At 39.3% G+C, this 19,750-nt stretch overlaps 1 protein-coding gene across 2 annotated transcripts in view; it reads left to right on the forward strand.

The window, feature by feature from the left end:
• The first annotated feature begins 226 nt into the window (after positions 1–226).
• Positions 227–19,750, forward strand: part of VOPP1 (VOPP1 WW domain binding protein) — a 177,050-nt gene continuing 157,526 nt past the window's right edge. For both annotated transcript variants that reach the window (XM_051984023.1, XM_051984018.1), the window contains exon 1: positions 227–379. In XM_051984023.1, coding sequence (XP_051839983.1) covers positions 323–379 — 57 coding nt within the window. In that variant the 5' untranslated portion in view covers positions 227–322. The remainder of the gene's footprint in view (positions 380–19,750) is intronic.

Raw genomic sequence — 19,750 nt, forward strand, 5'->3', positions numbered from 1 at the left:
ACACACGCGCGCACACACGCATGCACGCGCGCGCTCGCGGGGCGGGGAAGCCTGCCTCGGCTAGGAGAGCGGAGCGGCGCTGGTCACTCCCAGGACTTTGCTCCGCTCTCGGGCTCTCTTAGGGTTCCGGCTCTCGAGGGCGGCGCGCCCCGAGGCAAGCAGGCGGCTCCCTGGCTTGCTCCCACCCACGGTCCCTCCCCTCCGGGGACAGGATGAGTGGGCTGACAGCTCGCCAGCGTTTCTGAAGCCGGAGGAGGACGGACGGAGGAGAGAGCCGCACGCCCTCTCTCCTGCCCGCCGGGACCGGAGAAGAGCAGGAGCCATGAAGCCCGCTCCGTGGAGGATCCTTCCCTCTCTGCTGCTGTGGCTCCTGCTGGAGGTAGGGGCTGGGGAGCGGGGCTGCCAGATAACCTTCGCAGATTTGTCCTGGAAACGCAAACAATAACCCAGAACTAAGCCCGGGCATGGCAAGTTCGGGGACCGGCTGCCTGCCTCGCCGATCGCCTGGGACAGCCCCACCCCGAGGACACCAGGGCGTTGGTTTGGGAACCGGGGCTCACCGGAGGCACCCATATCTAGATGCATGTATGCCCGTCAGTGTGTAGGCTAGCTTAGTCGTGCTGAGACACCCTGGAAAGGGAGTCTGCCGTATCTCACTCTTTCCCCGACTCCCTTTTTCCTTCCTGTAGCCAGCCACCTCTCGCCTGGCTATCCTGCTTTATTTCGGTTTCTTCTCTCCGGTGCGGAGGAATCGGGCACCTTTTGGAAAGGAAAATCTGGCTGGAGCTAGCCTAGGAACGAGTATTTTGAGCTGAGAAAGGTGGATAGAGAAAGGCCTTCTCTTACCTAGAGATTGTAGGGAAAGAACTATTATCCCCCCAGAGGCATCCCGGGGAGCAACCCTGTGGATAAGGTTATTAGGAAGTCTTTTTCTTATTGAAACTGACGTGCCCTAAAATGCGTCTGGTCCTCGTGCGGCTGGTTCACCTTGATCTCTTGTTGAGCAGGTGTACATTTAGAGAATTTCAAAGCGATTCTGCTAACATATCTTCGCCGAAAGTAAGGGGGGAAGAAGGAGGGCGGGGGGGAATCCAAGAACCGGCCCTGCATGCTTATTAAAAAGGAAAGCTGCCAGTTTGAGAAGGTGTCCAGAAACCGGCACAGAAATAGAAAAAGGCTTGTTGCTCTGTGGAAATTGACTCACTTAAGTAGTGAACATATTGAGCCACGTTCCTTTTCTTGGAACGGATTGAGGTTGTAAGCTTCCTAGCTAAATCTGATAAGGCCTGCGCACAGATTGAGGTTAGGGCTGGCTTGGAAGTTGGATCCCCGTTTGGACTCTTGCCCATTTGTTGATGGAGTGTGTTCTCCAAAGTGGGCAGGAGCCAGAACTCGGTGGGAATGGTGTGGCTGAATAGGACTGCTGAATTAACTTTGTTCTTAGCTTCAGTCATTTGGGATGAAGCATTAGTTAACATCTAAACTAAGAGTGGGAATTGAGGAGCACCCTAACTCATTGATTTTGTATTGTAAAGCACTTTGGGAAAATTGCAAAAAAAAAAAAATCTTTCCTTTTTGTGAGGGTCTAAGTTCGTTCAGCAAAGGACTAGCTTTTCTCCCCCTTTCTCCTTTTAATAATAATAATAATATTTTTTTGCATTTTGAGAGAAAATTTTAGTTCTCGTGAAAAGACTAGTCCATCTGGTTTAAACCCAGGCAGGTTGCCATAAAAGTTTCTCCCACAGAGCTCTGACAATATGCTCCTACTTCTTTCTTATCATAGACTTCCCTGTTTTGGTTTGGTTTGGGTAGAAAAATGCCCTCTTGGCTTACTTTTTTAAAAAAAAATCACTGTGTGTGTGTGTGTGTTTGTATTTAAATACATGTGTTGTCTAGTTGTTTAAGATTTGAAAACCTGGAAAGCTTATAGTTTCGTTGAACTCACAGGTGCCTTTAACAGAGAAGAAAAAGGAGAGGCAATTGTTTAAATAAAACTTCATTATGTATATACATTAATGCACACGCTACATTTTAGGCCTTAGGTAAATTAATTTAGCATTATTTCTGCTTTGAGATCACCCATTAGCTTCTTCCAAGTGAGTAGTCAGTTATGCTACTACCACAGTCTTTATCTTATCAGGAATACATTATTTTTCCAAAGTATTTTTATTGGAGGGAAATACATCAGAGCTATCACTGAAAAGAAAAGAGAGAACTAGCTTTAGGGCAAAGGAGTACAGTGATAACACCCTCCTAATGAGCAAGGCTGGCAAACAAAGCCCAACATCTGGTTCTTTGGGAACTTCTGGAAGATTGACTAAATTTTTGGCCCTATCCCGGTTAATGGTGGATTGTTGTGTTGACAGCTTGTAAATGATGATAATACAAACTCCTCAGTTTGGCATTTAAAATCCTTCACAATCTGGCTCCCATTTACCTTTCCAGACTTATTTTGCCTCACTCCCCTTCATGTACTCTGTGTTCCAGCCAAACTGCACAATTAATTGTTGTCTCCCATCTCCTGTCCCCATGTCTGAACTGCCTGCCCTCCATTAGAATGCATCTAATTCCTCAGTTCTTAGAATTTCTAGCTTCTTTTAAAGCTCTGCTCAGGTGCTGTGTCCTAATGGAAGCCTTTATTGATTTCCTCCCAGATGTTATTGCTTTTTTTTTCTCCTCTGGTCATCTCATAGATATCTATCTGCTTACATTTTATATCCCTTAGTAGGATATAAGGTCCTTGAAGATGGGGGCTTAAAAAAAAGTTCTCTAATAATTTTTGTCCTAGAATCCCCAGTACTTAGCAGAATATTTTGCATATAATAGGGATTTAATTGGATCCTAGTTTTTATAGGAGGCAGGAGTCTTAGAGACCATGTAGTCAAACACCCTCATTTTACATATGAGGAAACTGAGGTAGAAGTTGAAAGATTTGTCCAGAGTCACACAGCTAGCAATTATCCAAGATCAGATTTAAACAAGAATCTTACTAACTCTAGGCTCAGCATTATATCCACTGAATCACTAAGCTGCTAGAAAAATAATGTATATAAAAACTTTTGGAATTCTTCTTGCTGAGTTTTATACTTGAGGGTTTTTTTTTTTTTTTGGTATGTTCATGTATATATACACATATGTATATACACACATACATAATACACATATACGCAAATTATGTATATGTTATATATTATATATATTAATTATACATTATGCACACAACTTATGTACATACTCATAAATTTCATATATATATACACACAGATGTATACATACACACACATATACACATACACACATATATCTTAATCCAGGTGTAATTTTCTCTGTATCTATTTCTTCACCCAGAATCTTACATGATTTTTAAAATTAGAAATCAGTCACTTAAGTTCAGTGTACAAGGAGAATTACTGTTAATATGCTTGTTATAGGAAAAGGACTCTAATCATAAAACAGGGGTAAGAAATAAGGCAGGGAAACAGTACAATTCCTTCCTATTGAAAACCATGGGTAGTAATGTAGATTTTAGAGGAAGATTCTGTTTCCTTTTCAAGAACCCCAACCCTAATGGGATCTCTAACAGGATTGGGTATTTGAGGATTAGACCCATGGCACTGAAATTTAGAGGAGTGTGCTAGAGGAGAAAGGTAACTTTGTATTCTTGACTATAGCCTGATTAAAATAGAAATGCAAAACACATTTTTAAGTGTTTACTCTGCCATACTAATAGGGATAAAGCTATCCAAATAACAATTTTATTTCCCCATTAGCTACCTCCTTCCCCTGTGAGCTTTTCCCTGACCTGATCCCACCTCATCCCCCCCCCCCCCACGTGACCTCCCTAGCAATTAGACCTGTGGTATCCACACCCTGGACTGAATTGATGTTTTGTGGAGTGCTACTTTCCTTTGGTACAAAAATTGCTAATTATAGCTCTGGAGATCATTCACCAAGAAGGCATAAGGAAGCCCACGATTTAAAAACAAATCAGATACAAATGTGTATCATGCAGATCTGGAAACAGTAGCCTTGGAGTGATACTCCTACTCATGAAGAATGGAAACCACCAACTCCTGGGAACCTAACCATTTGGTTTGTCCTTCAGGCTAAAGCAGATCAGGGGCAATAACAGTATAACCCGAGGACTAACTGAGTATTATTGCAGAAAGGACCTTTCCTTCCCAGTGAACTTGTGAACTTTTGGGGAATACTGGAGTTCAGTAAATAGATAATGAAGAATGCATGTGAGTTCCCTTTGTTCCTGTCCTCCCTCTCTTGCACTCTTGTCCACGGTTCCTACCATAAATGGACAGCCAACTGCTTATGTTTTAACTGGGGGGTTGGGGATCTTGAAGCTTCAATAAAAAAATGACATGCTAGGATGTATTTGGCTACCCGATAACTAGGGGGATTTAGTTTAGATTGCATCTAATATGGACTTTTATCAATGAGTAGAAATTTGGGGAATTGTTATTAAATCCCTACTTTAAGCAAGGGAATGTGATGGACTCAAGGAGAGAGAGACCCATGAAACTTATTGTAATCTAGGAGGAGAGTTAAGACAGATAGACAGACCCAAACACACATAGAGAATACAGGGGCTAAGAGAGGTCTGAGGAGAAAGAACATTTCTGTCTGGGGAAAACAGGGAAGGCTTTGTGGATTAGATAATACCTTGTCAGCAAATGATCAGTGGATAAGATGTCTAGGAAGACCTGAGTTCAAATGTGGCCACAGACATTAATTGTATGATCCTGGGCAATTCATTCAATCTTGGTTTGCTTTAATTTCCTCATCTGTATTATGGGATAATAATAGCATCTGTTCCCCAGAGTTGTTATGAAGGCCAAATAAGATAAAAATTGTTTTTAGAAAAAGCACTTAGCACAGTGCCTTGTACATAGTATACATTTTATGTGTGTGTATGTGTGTATATGTGTATGCAGGCATGTGTGCCTATATATATGACTATATAATGTATATTTCCCTTCCCCTTTCATTTACCTGAATAAAGTCTTAAAATATGTTTGGAATTTTAATAGCTAGAGGTTTGGAAGGAGTATATTTCAGACTTAGGGAGTTTCTTTTTTAAAAAGTTATTTATATCTTTAGTTTTGATATAGTTCCTTTTCAGACATTACTTTCTTCTACTTCTCTACCCCTTCCATTGAGTCATTTCTTGTTAGAAAGAATTTATTTATTAGCAAAAGCAACCATATAGAATAATCCTGTTTGGTAGTGTCTATAATATTCCACACCTGTAGCTCCCCATCTTTCTGAGAGGATAGAGATACACTTTTTTGCCCTTATAGTTATTGCAGTGTTTATTTCCTTTTTTCATTTGCATTATTGTAGTCACAGCAGAGTTCTTTCTCACTTGGCGTTTGGGGAGCTTCAGTAACTATTTCCTTTACAACGGTCATTTTGATAATATGTGAAAAAGTAATTCATAATAGTTTTTTTTAAAAAGTATATTTGTGAAGGCCTCTCTTGTATAAAAACTGTTTGTATTGGACTGTGAGTCCAATAGCACAGTGCCTGGCACTTTGTAGGGGCTTAGTAAATGCTTGTTGCTGACTTGAAAGCAGAGTCTTTTTATGTTTTTAATTTTTTTTTTGTATCCTTAGCTCTTAGCACAGTACCTGGCACATTATAAATCCTTTTTTACTGACTTGTGGACAGAAGGTAGAAATCTCTGGATGAGGCTGCTTTGCATATCCTAGGGATTAGTAGAACAAACACCATATTGAGCCAGGAGACTGGGTGTAATTCTGATTCTGTCACTCATGCCTTACTGGAACTTGGGCAGCTCTCTTAACCTTTTGTGAGTCCCAGTTTCCTGACTTATAAAATTAAGGGGTCAGCTTAACCCAGCTTCTTAAACTGTAGTTTGCAACTCCATGTGGGGTCTCATAACTGAATGTAGGGACCACAAATTTTTGATTTATTACCAGTAAATGTTTGGTTTGTATACCTGCTTTATATACCTGGGCTCACATAAAAATTTCTCAGGTGAAAAACGGATCATGAGTAGAAAAAATTTAAGAAGTCCTGGGCTAGAGGATCTCTGAAATCCTTTCCAGCTCTTTGATTCTATCACTTAAATCAAGTGCTCTCTTTACTTCAGGAATGGTCTTTTATTTATCAGGTTTGAATTTGAACACTTGAAGTCCAACAAAGGAAGAGTGAAATCTGAGACTTAATAGACATTTCCCTAAAACCTGAGTATTTGGGAGAGGGATGCTCAAAATTAGAAGACATTTCAATAATTTTTTTTCTCCTCTCCTCCATAGATCCTTCCATCTCTTTTGCTAGATGTTTTACAGTGCACCAAAATCCTATTTATGTGGCAAATCTTGCCTGGTGGTATACTCCTTTAACACAATCCCACCAATTCTTCTTATTCCTGAGGGCCCATTTTATAATCTGAGCAACTTGTAGCTTAGACAAGGAAGAGAATTTTTAATAAAGTTGTTTTCCTTTGAGAACCTTTATGGGAGTCTAGTTAGGATGAAGGAAGATCATCTCCTACCAAATAACACTGAGCTCTTATTCCTAGAGCAGCTCTGAAGTAAATGAAAGGGATAGGAAGGAGATTAAGGGTCCAGACCAGGAGTGGCCTAATATGGCTCCGGATTGTTCATAGCCTCGATACTGCCCAGCTCAAAAGTGGAGTAGGATGTGGCCTGTGCTATGTCAAAGGGATGGATAGAGTAGGAAGTGTCAGTACCCCAGCTTGAGAGACAGTGTGATCCATCAATAATTCTGGAGTCCAGATACCTGAGTTCAAATCCTGTTTTGAACACTTAACTATGGGCAAATCCCATAATCTCTCAGTCTCAGTTTCCTCATTTCCATACTGGATATAAAAGTACTTGCACTTGATACCCCCCTGGATTGTTATGAGAAAAGCACTTTGGAGACTTTAAAGCTCTTAGCTGAATTATTATGACTTGCTCTTGCAAGTTAGGCTTTCAAACATGAAAGGAACAGTATCAACCATAAAGTCCAATGGATGTTCTCATTTTTCAGGGATGTTCTGGGAGTTGATGATGGAGTCAGAGACAGAACTCGGCTGTCCTAGCTCTGAGACCAGCATTCTTCACACGCTCAAGTTGTTGCCAGAGTAGGATAACCCTCAGTGATTTCTCTGTTACATCTCCAGTTTTACTTCTTCTTTTTTTTTAAATTTACATTCAGTCTCCTTAGTCCTTTTGCTATGTTCAGATGGCATTTTCTGTCCAAAATATATTGGGATTGCTTTGGATCAGTGAACCACTGAGAAGAGCCAAGTTTTTCATAGTTGATCACATCTTCTTGCTGTTACTGTGTACAATGTATTCTTGGTTCTACTTCTTTTGCTCAGCATCAGCTTATGTAAATCTTTCCAGACCAGTTTGCTTATTTTTGACTTTTAATAAGCCTGGACTAGGGCAGAGGAGCTGAAAATGTGTTTCTTTTGATCTAGAGGCTAGTTTTTCATGCTAACATCATGCATAGTACATTACCTGTGCTTTTGCTTCTGGCTTGAATCATTTGATCATGTATTTGAGATATCCTTCTGAGGTAGCTCTCATTAAGAGCCCTGCTTTTTTCTACTTTCATTGGAAGTTATTTTTGTTTTGAATTTTTTTTAAATACAAGAGTCAAGTGAAAGCTTGGGGGAGAAGGGCAGCAGGCATGTTTCTCAGCCTTGCTCTGTGTGTTGATTTTGTGATGCCCTTGGTGGAAGATGCCCTTGGTGAAGGATTTTCTCCATTAATACACATCAGCAACTTCTCCAAAATTTAGTCTAGAAGAGTTTTCTAGAATTCTCTTGAGACTGTCAGTGACTTGCTGGGGTTCATGCAACCTTTATATTAATGTCCTTACTAGGGTTCAGCCATTTGCCCTTTATCTGACTTGGTCACCCATGTTACCCCAGAACAAAAAGGGAAAAAATTAGGCTTTTCTGTCAGTTCCACAAAGGTGATGAGCACATCTTCTGCTTCCTCAGTAATTTATTGGTCTATACTTGGTAGCTTACATTCTTCATTTAAAAAACATTTATTTTATATACAGTTTGTGCAAAGTACTATACTAGAGTTGAGTACAACTCTAGTTGGGGGTACAAAGTGGGGTACAAAGAAGAATAAAATATGTCACCAAATTATGAGATTACTGCCTAGTAAGAGAGGGAAAACATAAGTAAATATATCAATTGACATTTATATGGTATTTTAGATTCTGATTTTCATTTGTCTTATTTGTGCTTCACATCAGTTCTGTTGCCTATAATTCTGCTCATTTTTCAGATTAGGGACACTGAAGCTCAGGGGAGTAACTATAACATTTAATCCAGTTTTTCTGACTCCCAAGTCCAACATATTATCTATTATGTATGTTGCCAGTGTCACAAAAGAAATACAAAGATAGGTTTATAGGAAGAAAAATAAATCACTTCTGAATGAGGTATTCAGAGAGTTTGACCTTGGCATTTAAATTTGGCTTTGAAAGATCAAATATTGATTGAGATTGGGTCAGGGCTGGGCAAAGGGCATTCCAAGAAATGGAAATGATGTGAGCAGAAGACATGAGGGGAAGTTGGAGATGCCGGCCAGGAAAGTTTGGCTGAGTTTAGAATAATGAAGGAGAAAAGTGGGTAGCAAGATATATCTAGACTACCTGGGATACAGACTAAGGATCTGAACTTAAATCTGTGGACCATTAGAAGTCATTGAAAGCTTTTGAGCAGGAGAGTTACATGATCAAAATTGTGCTTTAGAGAGTAGCAAATTGTCACTTAATATAATGACTGGTATGGTACCTTACTGCCATATCCCAGAAGTCTCCACTAAATCTTTTTACTTGTCAAGGCCAGATTCTGGGACCAATGCCAAAGAATAAATGGAGGTAACTCAGCGTCTTGGGTTTTGTCTAACTTTGTGTCCATTCTGCTATAATTGGACCTGTCTTTGCTCCCGAGTCCTTGACGTGGACTCCGGCTCTAGCGCCTTAAGAGCTCTTGAGTCCTAGGTGTGGACCCTGGCTCTCGGGACTTAGGAGAAATGATGGTGATGTAAAAACAAATGATGTCAATAAATTTTTAAAAATTATGTGAAGAGACAAATTGAGAGAGCTGACTATTATGTCATGAGTGAGAGGATGCTCTTGGGGTTGGGAGATTGAAGAGAATAAAAAAGGCCTGGAAGGAGTGTGTGAGAGAAGATTAATAGGGCGTCATTAAAAAAGAGACCAATAAAGAATGAATTAAAAAGGTGGCAGAATGACGGGGAATGGTAAGTTGGAGAAAGCATGAATAACAGGGTCAATCATCACAGAGCTATGACTCTCTAAGACAGAGATTGATGACCCATTGTTAGGTCCAATACCATGGGGAAAGGTCAAAGAATGAAGGATTCAATGAGAGTTCCTTAGTAATTTATTGGTCTGCACTGGTAGCATCCATTCAGTCATTTAAAAAACACTAAAGTACTATGCTAGATATTGAGTAAGATACAAAGAAGAATAAAACATGAGGGTGTTATTGAAATTGGCTGAGTGTACATTGGGAGGCAGATTAGCTGTGACTTTGGGCTCAGACCTAGTTTTAAAGTCTTCCTTAAAATCTTGCCTCAGATCCTTATCATCCCTGTGGCTAGACCTGCCATTGAATGCTGCTTGCCTCAGTTCCCTCCTCTGTAAAATGGGGATAATAATAATAATAATGATACCTACCTTCCAGGGTTATTGTGATAATACACTGAGATGAGTTATCCCCTTGCAGATTTTAAAGCTGTCTATTCTGTCACTTTCCAATTGTTTGATCTTGGTTAAATCACACAACCTCTCAGAACCTCATTTTCCACATCTGTAAAAGTGATGAGACTGGTGTAGACTTCTAAGTTCCTTTTGCAATAGTCCATCTTAAATTTTTCTGGTTGAATAGGAGTGAGAGAGGTAGAGATTTTCAGGATAAGGAGATTAGGCTAAAATGGGTAAATTCTTCAATTAAACCTTGTTTTTAAGTCAAAACAAAACAAAATAGTCTTTAAGAATAGATACTGAAATCCACTTTTATTTTACAAACTGATTGTTAAGAAGGGCTTTCACAATCCTTTAACATTATTATCAATTTGTCGCTCCAGGATTCTTAAGTCTGCCATTTCTAAATCTTGTGATATAGGCAATCTATTATTGGATGCCAGTAAATGCAGAAATTTACAATGGCTGGTCAGGGGATAGAGTGAGAATTTATTTGAACTGCCTATTAAATGCTTTGAATTCCTGGAGCAAAGACGTTATAACAATACCTGGTGTTTTTTATTAATAGCTTGCCACCCCATGGGGAGGTGGGGCACACTTTATATCCTTCTTTATTTCTGAGGGAGATATATTATGGCTTCATAGGAAGCCTATGGAGCAGTAACTGCTGTAATGGAGAACCTGAATGAGAATCAGAAAATAGCTTTCTGGATGCCATATAATTTTCAACTATTTGAAATAGAGTTAAATCTAATATATCACTAAAGTCAGCACTTAAGATATCCAAACCCTGGGAAGCTATGCTTAAACTCAAGAGTGAACAGCTCAGCATAAGAAGGGTGTAAATCCACAGTAAATGGGGAGTGGAGTAAAGAGGGTAACCCTGGTCTAACTTTAAGGGATATTCCACTTTTCTTTAGAAATGTGACTTACACTTTTGGACAAAGTACCTAAGCCAGCAAAGAGCCCCCATACTCATAGTCTCTTACCAAACTGCCCAACATGTAGAAGTGTCTGCTTTTGGAAATGGAAAAGTCGTCACTTTAAAATGAGTCCTATTTCACTTTTGACAGCTCTAATTGTTAGGAAATTTTTTTCTCTTTTTGGGCTCAAATTAGCTTCCTGCCATTCCCCAAACTGATACATTAAATAGATCTTAAAGGATCTGAAAGAGAAGCTGTTCCTTTTAAATGCTTAATTTAGTACTATGGAGACTAGTAGAGACTTTTGGGACCGCCTATATATTAAAATATCCTAGAGACAAAATTTTAGGACAGACAGCCTGAATTTTCTACTGTACTAGAATAATCTGGAGAGGAGTTTTAAAGAGAAATCCAATCAGATCTGTGTGGTCTGGAAGTTGTAGTACTTGGTGAAAAGACCATAAGTCATCCTTCAGGCAGCTGGCAGTCCTAGGATCATAGAGTTGGAGGTAAAGGAGACTTTCGATACTATTTACTTCAAAACTCTCATTTTATAAAAGAAATACAGAGAGAGAGAGAGAGAGAGAGAGAGAGAGAGAGAGAGAGAGAGAGAGAGAGAGAGAGAGAGAGAGAAAGAGAGAGAAAGAGAGAGAGAAGGGGGGAGGCGGGGAAAGAGGGAGACAAAGTCACAAGCTTGAATAATGTTTGAGTAAAATCATTTTGCTTCCTGTGGTCTCACTAATTCCCTAACAAAGACCGAACAAATGAAACATGTTAAGCTTTACCTGAAGGATTGCTCAGTGATCCAGCTGTGACTTTCAGGGCCTTATTCCCCAATCTGCTACCTAGATTCTGGAAATGATAGGAAGGCACTATGAATCCTTTATCTGTCTTTAAGATCAGGTCATTTTGCTTATTGTGATGTGCAAACAGTGGCTATATACACTTTTCTCTTGCCAAGAAAATTTCATTCTTCAGGGCAAAGCAGAAAAGAAAGATACATTTTTTTCACTGCTAGTATGTTACAGCAAACAGACTTTTTTCCCCTTCCAGATGTTGAACGGCTCATTGCCACCAGGGCTGTAGGTGAGCTGCCAGCTGGCCCCCACTTGTCCAGCAGCTCCAGTGCCAAGTGCCCTGCTCCATAGTCCTAGGCAGTACCATTAGAGAGGGGCAGGAAATATACACTTATGTGGTGCCCCCTGTGTGCCAGGTACTGTACTAGACACTTTTGACAAATATTATCTCATTCGATCCTCATAGAAATCTTGTGAGAGATAGGTGAGATATCGTCCCCATTTTATAGGAAACTCAGGAAAACAGGTTAAGTAGTTTGCCCAGGGTGACAAACCAGTCAATGGCTGAGGCTGGATTTGAAATCAGGATTTCCTGACTTCACACTCAGCACTATGTCCACTGCTGAAATTATATAAGAAATAAAGAGCTGATCTTTGTAGAAATGTTTTAAAAATTCAGATCACTGCTTGTAGCTATTATGGAATTATTTAGTCTTTCTCAGGAATCTCTAGAATCGGTGCTAATTTTTTATGATGGTTGGTGATTTTAAATTTTAATTTATCTCTCTAGATTTAGTTTTTGAATTGGGATTTTATTCCAGGGCCAGCCTTGTTAGGCTTTTGTTGGGTTCCTGGGCTCCTAGGCTGACTTCCATTGCTTGGGCTTAGGCCCCACCCTGGATCCTTTTTGGTTCAGAGTTCTGTTGCCATTCCAGGACCATGGAGGCCTGGTCTGAGTTATCCTGGGACAGTTCCTTGGGACTTCTAAGGCCCTCACTCAGCCTTTCTGTCTGCTCTGAGACTTGCTCAGGCTCAGGGGACCTTCTGCTTTTGCTATCTGTGTACATAGGGACTTGAAAATTATACTACATTTTGCATTGATATAGTTTAATCAAAGCCCAATCTTTGAAAGTCCATTGTAGTTGATGGGGCTGTGAACCATTTTGGAGAACAATCTGGAGTTATGCTCAAAGAGTTTCAAAACTGCATATACCCTTTGACCGGCAACACCAATTTTAGATCTTTTTTTTCCAAGGTGATTAGGAAAAAAGAAAAAGAACTGTGTGTTCTAAAATATTCATGCAGCTCTCTTTGTAATGGCAAAGAATTGGAAATTGGAGGGATGCCCATCAATTGGGGAACGGCTTAAACAAATTGTGGTATATGATTGTGATGGGTACTGTAAGAAATGATGAACTGGTTGATTCTAGAAAAAACGTGGAAAGACTTGCATGAAATAATGAAAAATGAAATGAGCAGAATCAAGAGGACATTGTATACAGACACAGCAGTAGTGTTTGAAAAACAACTTGAATGAACAAGTTCTTCTGAGTATTATAAATGCTCAAATCAGCTACAAAAGACCTATGAAAGAAAATACTATATAACTCCAGAGAAAGAACTGATAAATAGAAGTCTGCTTAGTATGATTTTACTTATATTTATATATCTCTGTCAAATGCTAGCCTTCTTTGGTGCAGTGTAGGGAGGATGGGAGATAATTTAGAACTAAAATTTTAGCAAAAATAAATATGTTTAATTTATAAAAATACAGAAGACCGTCCACTGTAACATCACAATCATCAGTACTCATCCCTGATTGCACATTCCCGGTTTCTGTGCTCACAAGTACCCTGCATTGACCCCACTTGATGTCATATCACCTGAGCTGAAGATTTTACTCTGAATTACCTGCTTCATCCTCCGCAGGCTTGGGGTGTCCAGCTATTCCATGACATAGTATTCTTGGTCTGGCTTTACTCCAGCTTTCTTCCCCAGGACTTCCTAGCCTCTTCCTTGCCCTTCCACCTTCCTGCCTGGGTCCCTTCTAGACCCCCCAGCCCTGAGGATGATTTCTCCAGCTTTCCCACTTACCCTGCTTGGGCTATCTCCACCTATGGCCCCCCACCCCAACCATATGCCCTTCCCCCAGCTCCTCCCACCCCTTTCCCATCTCAGGAATGTATCCTCCTTATTTATAACATGGTTCCCATGGCACTGACTGCTCCCTGTCATTTTAAGTGATGTTTTCATTGAACCAATTAACCACATTAGGTGGGGTATGTCGGTAAAATACTCTCCAGGAAGGGAATGTCTATATTTAAAGCAGCTGTATTTTCCCTTTGTGACTTTTCCTATTTCAGGGGGAAGTACAAATATTTTGCAGATTATTTTAAGGAGCTCCCTAGGAAAGTAACCTCCTGATACCTTTAATTTCTGCTGCCTTCCTGTTCTTAGTCTTACATCAGGTTCCCTCATCCCCATGCAGCTGACACTATTCTCCAGAGGCTGAGGTGCTTTCCCACTGTTCAGGACCAACATTTCAGCCAGGAAGGTCCTAGAGTAACTCCAGAAGAAGCAGCTAAACATGGCCCTCAAAGGGAAGGAATCTGAACTAATTGGGTGTTTAAAGAATGACCACTAGCATCTCCAGCTTGCTGGACTCCTCACACTGAAATGCAGCCCCCTGTTTCATCATCAGGGTCAGAAAGTGTTAGAAGGCACGTTTATCTCCTTGTGATGGGATGTTTTTCCACCTGGTGAATCCCATATATACTGGTAACTTCAGTTTCCAAATGATGAGGAAACAAGGGAAAAAGTGAAATAATCCCTGTCATTGGAGCTTACAATCTATTGCCAATAAATAACAGATACAGGTAAGTAAATTCAGAATGTACATGAAGGAAATACAAAATAAGCTCAAAGGCAAGAGAGTATTGTTGTTAATCTTTAGTTCTTGAAGAGAACCAATGACATCAGGAAGATGCTGTCTCAACTTGCAAGTGAATTGGATTTAAATGAGGAAGACCTGAGCAAAGTCATCAGCTTCACTGTTTTCTCCAGAGTCTTCTCAGAGTTCATTGGCAAGATATAAAGCAAGAGGGCTGGAGATGGCCCAAGGTTTGAGAGAAACATTAATAACTCAGCATGAGGATGAAGGAAGGCCTTAAAATGAGCCTGGAATGGATTTCAAGGGATTTTAAGACTTGAATAAGAATATCTTTCTACAAAAGGTTCTTAACCTTAGTTGTATGATCTTAGTTCAAAAACTGTTTTGGTCCTTCTTATTTTGATTTAATTAGTTTTTTTTTACAGTCCTATGTATTTTATTTTATTTTGTGCATTAATAAACATTACTATTAAGAATGGATCCATAGACTTCACCAGATTGCCAAAGTGGTCCATAAAAAATAAAAAAAACCCAAGACCAACAAGTGATAATCTAACTTCTATCTGAAGACCTTCAGTTAGGAAGAATCCACTCTCTCTCTGTTTCTGCGTAGATATCTCACTAGCAAGAAGTTTTCCCCTTAACATTAAAGCTGAGTATAGTTAATTGCAATTATTTACCCATTGCTCTTAGTTTTCTCCCTTGGAATCAAACAGAAAAAATCTATTCCTTTTTTCACACGACTGTTCTTAAATACTTAAAAACCACTAGCATTCCTAAATTAATTCCTTATACTAACCATGCCCATTTCCTTCACTTAATCATCGTATGACATGGATTCAGAACCTAAGATTTTACTTTCCTGATTGTCTTTCTGGACACTTTCCAGTTTATCAAAAAGCATTTATTAACCACCAGCTATGGCCAAGTATTTTGCTGAGTACTAGGAATACAAATGCAGAAATAAAGACAATTCTCTCAAAAAAGCTTCCATTCTTCTAGGACAATCTGCAAAACCTGTGTGTGTATGTGTGTGTGTATGACATGTCCTGTACAACTTGCATATATATAGAAAATGTCCTGTATGACTTGCCTTTTTCCCATCATTTGGAACTCAGAAAGAGAAATGGCATCCACTGTAATTGTTCATCAACAAAGAGGTGACCAGGGTGGCTAACCTTCCTTGGTGTGTTAAAATTAGGGCTTGGTTCCTCTGCTTAGGGCAACCCAGGACATTGCTGTGTCTACTAGAATCAGTATTTGAGAGGGTGCAGAGGATGAAATCGGTCCCTTCTGCATCCATGACCTACCTGTCCCAGGTTGTCCTGGTTAAGTGACCTGCCCAGAATCACACAGCTAGTAAGAATCTGAGGCTGGAGTTGAACTCACATTCCAGTTTCTAATCCCAATGCTCTAATCTACTTTGCTCCCTAGCTATCCACTTAGAGTTGAAGGTAAATGCAGACTGCCAACCATGAGTGTTTGATACCTCTGACCTGTAGTAATTTGAGGTTAAGTGATGTGTTCAGTGAATGTCAATGATAACTTGAACCCCAGTTTTCCTAGCTAGTTTCTATTATATTTATTTATTTATTGTGCTTTCCTGATAAATAAACTTAGACACGCCTTGATTGTGACATTCTCAGGAAGATTTACCTCCATTCCTAAACATAAAGGTGTTTTTTGGAATCCAAATTCCAGTTTGTTTTGTATTCTAAAATTAAGGTAATGGAACGAGTCTGTAATGTAGAGTCGGGAGAATGGAGTTCAAATGCTGGCTCTACTATATGACATTTCTCAGGATCTCAGTTTTCTTCTTTGTAGATGGCACTCATAATAATTATATATAACCACCTCACAAAGTTATAGAAAAAAGTGTTTTGTGAACTTAAGAAAAAGCTCATAAAAATGTAAGTTGTTATTCACATAAAATAAAAAATAGCCCCTTATCTCTTACATACACATGAAAGTAAATTGCAGAAATCAAAGGACAGTTAAAATGCACCCTGGGAAAGAGCTATCTCAAATAGATTTACCTGCCCGTCAGTGCTTTCTTTTGTAAATAAAATTTTATTGACTTTTTTGGTTTTTGAATCATCAAAATTTCTCCCAGTGGTCCTCCTGTCTTACTTCCTAGAAAGTTATTCTATATGATAAATTATACTTTAAAAGGAAGTCTAGTCAGATTGAGAAGCATTGTTAAGCACCAACTAGGTTCCAGATATTGTGATAAGCAATGATTATGCAGAAAAAAGGGCCAGAAAAAAATCTCACCTAAAACAATCCAATGGTTCTCACTTTGTGAGAATTCATAGTCAAATGGTGTTGGGGGAGGGAAAGGAGTGTACATGTTAAGAATTATGATAAAATTTTTATGACAAAAATTATCATAAAATTTTGTAATCTCAGAAGGATGGCACAAAGATTAGCAAGATCTAGGTTTCTCTGTAAAAAATGGGATTTTAATTGAGATTTGAAAGAAGCCTCAAGAATCTAGAGGAAGACGAGATAAGATGAGAATTTCAGACTGTTCCGAATGCTTGGAATTGAGAGATAAGGAGTATTGAGTGGAAAGCTAGTGTCACTGGAGTATGGAGCATGTGGGGAGTAAGACTGCAAAATAGAGGGGGGCCAAAATACCAAATAGGATTTAATTTTATTCTGGAGTTGATTGAATAGGGGTGATAATATAGTCACATCTGTCTTTTAGGAAGATCCATTTGATAGCTACATAGAGGATTGACTAGAGTAGGGAAAAACTATAGAAATAATAATAATAAATAATATATTTATATAGCACCATGAACCAGGAACTGTGTTAAGCACTTTACAAATATTATCTCATTTGATGCTCAGAACAACCCTGAGAAAAAGGTGCTGTTACTATCCCCATTTTACAGATGAAGAAATTAAGGCAGGTTACCCAGCTAAGATGCATCTGTGATTAAATTTGAACTCAGATCTTTCTAATTTAGGTGCAGTTTTTTATCCACTGCTCCATCTTGAGTCAAGGAGACCAACTAGCACATAATTGCAACAGTCTAGAATAATGGATAGAAATGACAGGATTTAGCAATTAAGGAAGGCAACTTTCAGAAAGGAGGAATTGAGGATGACATCTAAATTGTGAGTCTGGGTGACTTTACAGCAGGACTCATGACTCCTTTTTCTTTGAGAAATTTTTACACTCCCCCAGCTATACTGGTATATAAAATAGGAATGCAAATAAAACATTTGTTGATAACAAATCATAATTTTGTAACTCCTACATGCAATCTCATATGAAGATGGGAACCACAATTTAAGATTTGCTTTATAGCAATATAGAAATTCAGAAGGAAGGGGTTAGGGAAAAAGATAAAAGTTCAGTTTTGGATCTGCATTTAAGATGCCTGTGAGACATCAATTTTGAGATGTCCAAAAAAGCAGACAGAAATGTGATATTGGAGGTCAGGATAGAGATTAGGGCTGGGCAAATATCTAGAAATCATCTACATAGAGATACTAGTTAAATCTATGGGAGCTGATGAGATCAGTTAAACAATATAGAGGGATAAGATAATTGGACCTAGGGCAAAGCCTTGGAAGATGCTTTTGATTAGAATGCATAGCATGGATAAGATCCAGCAACGGAGACCCAGAAGGAATTATCAGGTAGTTAAAAGGAGAAATAAGAGAGATGAGAATATTATGGAAAGTATATTATGGAAAGTTATCAAAAGCTGCAGGAATATCAAGAAGGATGATGACTGAAAAAAAATATTTAATAGATTTAGAAGCTTTGGAGGGAGCACTTTCAGTTGAATTATGGGATCTGGACTCAGGCTGCAGAATTAAGATGAGAGCCAGAGGGAAGGAAGTAGAGACACTGGTTGGTTGTAGATGGCCTTCTCAAGGGATTTAACCACAAAAGGAAAGAGAGATATAGGAAAAGGAAGAGCAGAGATGGATGGATCATGCGCATGTCTTTTAGAAATTGGGCTTTCCCTATTATTTACAGTAGTAGGATCCGAGTCACCCAGGCTTACAACCTAGATACCATGGCATATTTATACACAATAGGGGAATAGCTAATGGACAGCAAGAGATTGGTTGCCACTTCCCTGGGTTTGAGGTGAAACCTTGGGATTATATTGATTTATATTTCTGTAATTATTGATTTGGAACTGTGGTGTCAAAGTCAAATGGAAATGCATCCCTGTGGCTGACTATTGACTTAGAAAACCACAAGTTAACTATATAGGTTGTATTTTTATTTATTCTGTTAAAAGATTCTCAATTATATTATTATCTGTTTTGAGCCAGACTTCTGCTGATGTTTTGTGGGGCAACAAGTTTTGACCTGATTTGGAGCATATTTGTACATGATTCTTAATAATTTGCAATTCTCCTCCCTCCCTCCCTCTGTCTCTTTTTCCCTCCTCCCTCCCTTCTTCCTTCCTTTCCTTCCTCCTTTCTTCCTTCTCTCCCTTCTTCCTTCCCTTCCTTCCCTCTCTTTCTTTCTCCCTCCCTCACATTTGGGGTTAAGTGATTTGCTCAGAGTCACATGGCTAGGAAGTGTTGAGTGTCTGAGACCACATTTGAACTCAGGTCCTCCTGACTAAAGGGTTGGAGCTCTATCTACTGTATCACCTGGTTGCCCCCTGTCTTTATTTCTTTAAGGAATACTTGGTAATTGAATCTTTTATATGCTTTGGTATATTAACTATCAAGCATTTTATGTATTTTGTAGTTATTTGGAGTGACATTTCTTTTTATTGCTGCCTTTTGGATTTTGTTGTTATCATGTAGAAATGCTGTTGATTTTTTGGTGAATTTATTTTGTAGCCTGCAACTTGACTGAATTTGTCCAATCTTTGCTGACGGGTTGTTCTTTTGGGGCTAGGTTAGTGAACCTTAAGGACTGGTACTTTTCAGGCTGTCAGTCCCATCAGTATTTCAGAGATCTAGAGCCTGGCTTCAGGGTAACGTGATGCTCCTTCAAGAATGGCTAAAAATGAACAACCATCACCCTCTTTTGAGGATCTTTACAGCAGATTGCTTCCCCTTGTCAAAATGCTTCCTATTGTCCCCCAGAACTGATTCTGAAAAGGTTGCTTGCAAATCTAAGCTGACCAGGCCTTGGAATGGGTGGATGCCTGCCCCACTTTTTTATGTGGTTTAGGATTATATGCCAGGAATTCAGACTTTTTCTTGAAAAAGCTCCAGTGTTCTCCAGTCCCGGGAGAAATTTCAGATACTGTGTCCATGAAAAAAATGAAAAATCTACTTTATGCAGTAGTGTCTTCAGTGACTCCAATCACCCATCAATACCTGGTTATCCTCGTGAGGGCTAATTGTCTCCTGTGTGGATTTTCTGCTGGGAACAAAGGATTTTGAGACAACTTTTCCTAGGT

The sequence above is a fragment of the Antechinus flavipes genome, chromosome 1 (assembly GCF_016432865.1).
Source record: "Antechinus flavipes isolate AdamAnt ecotype Samford, QLD, Australia chromosome 1, AdamAnt_v2, whole genome shotgun sequence".
Taxonomy (NCBI): domain Eukaryota; kingdom Metazoa; phylum Chordata; class Mammalia; order Dasyuromorphia; family Dasyuridae; genus Antechinus; species Antechinus flavipes.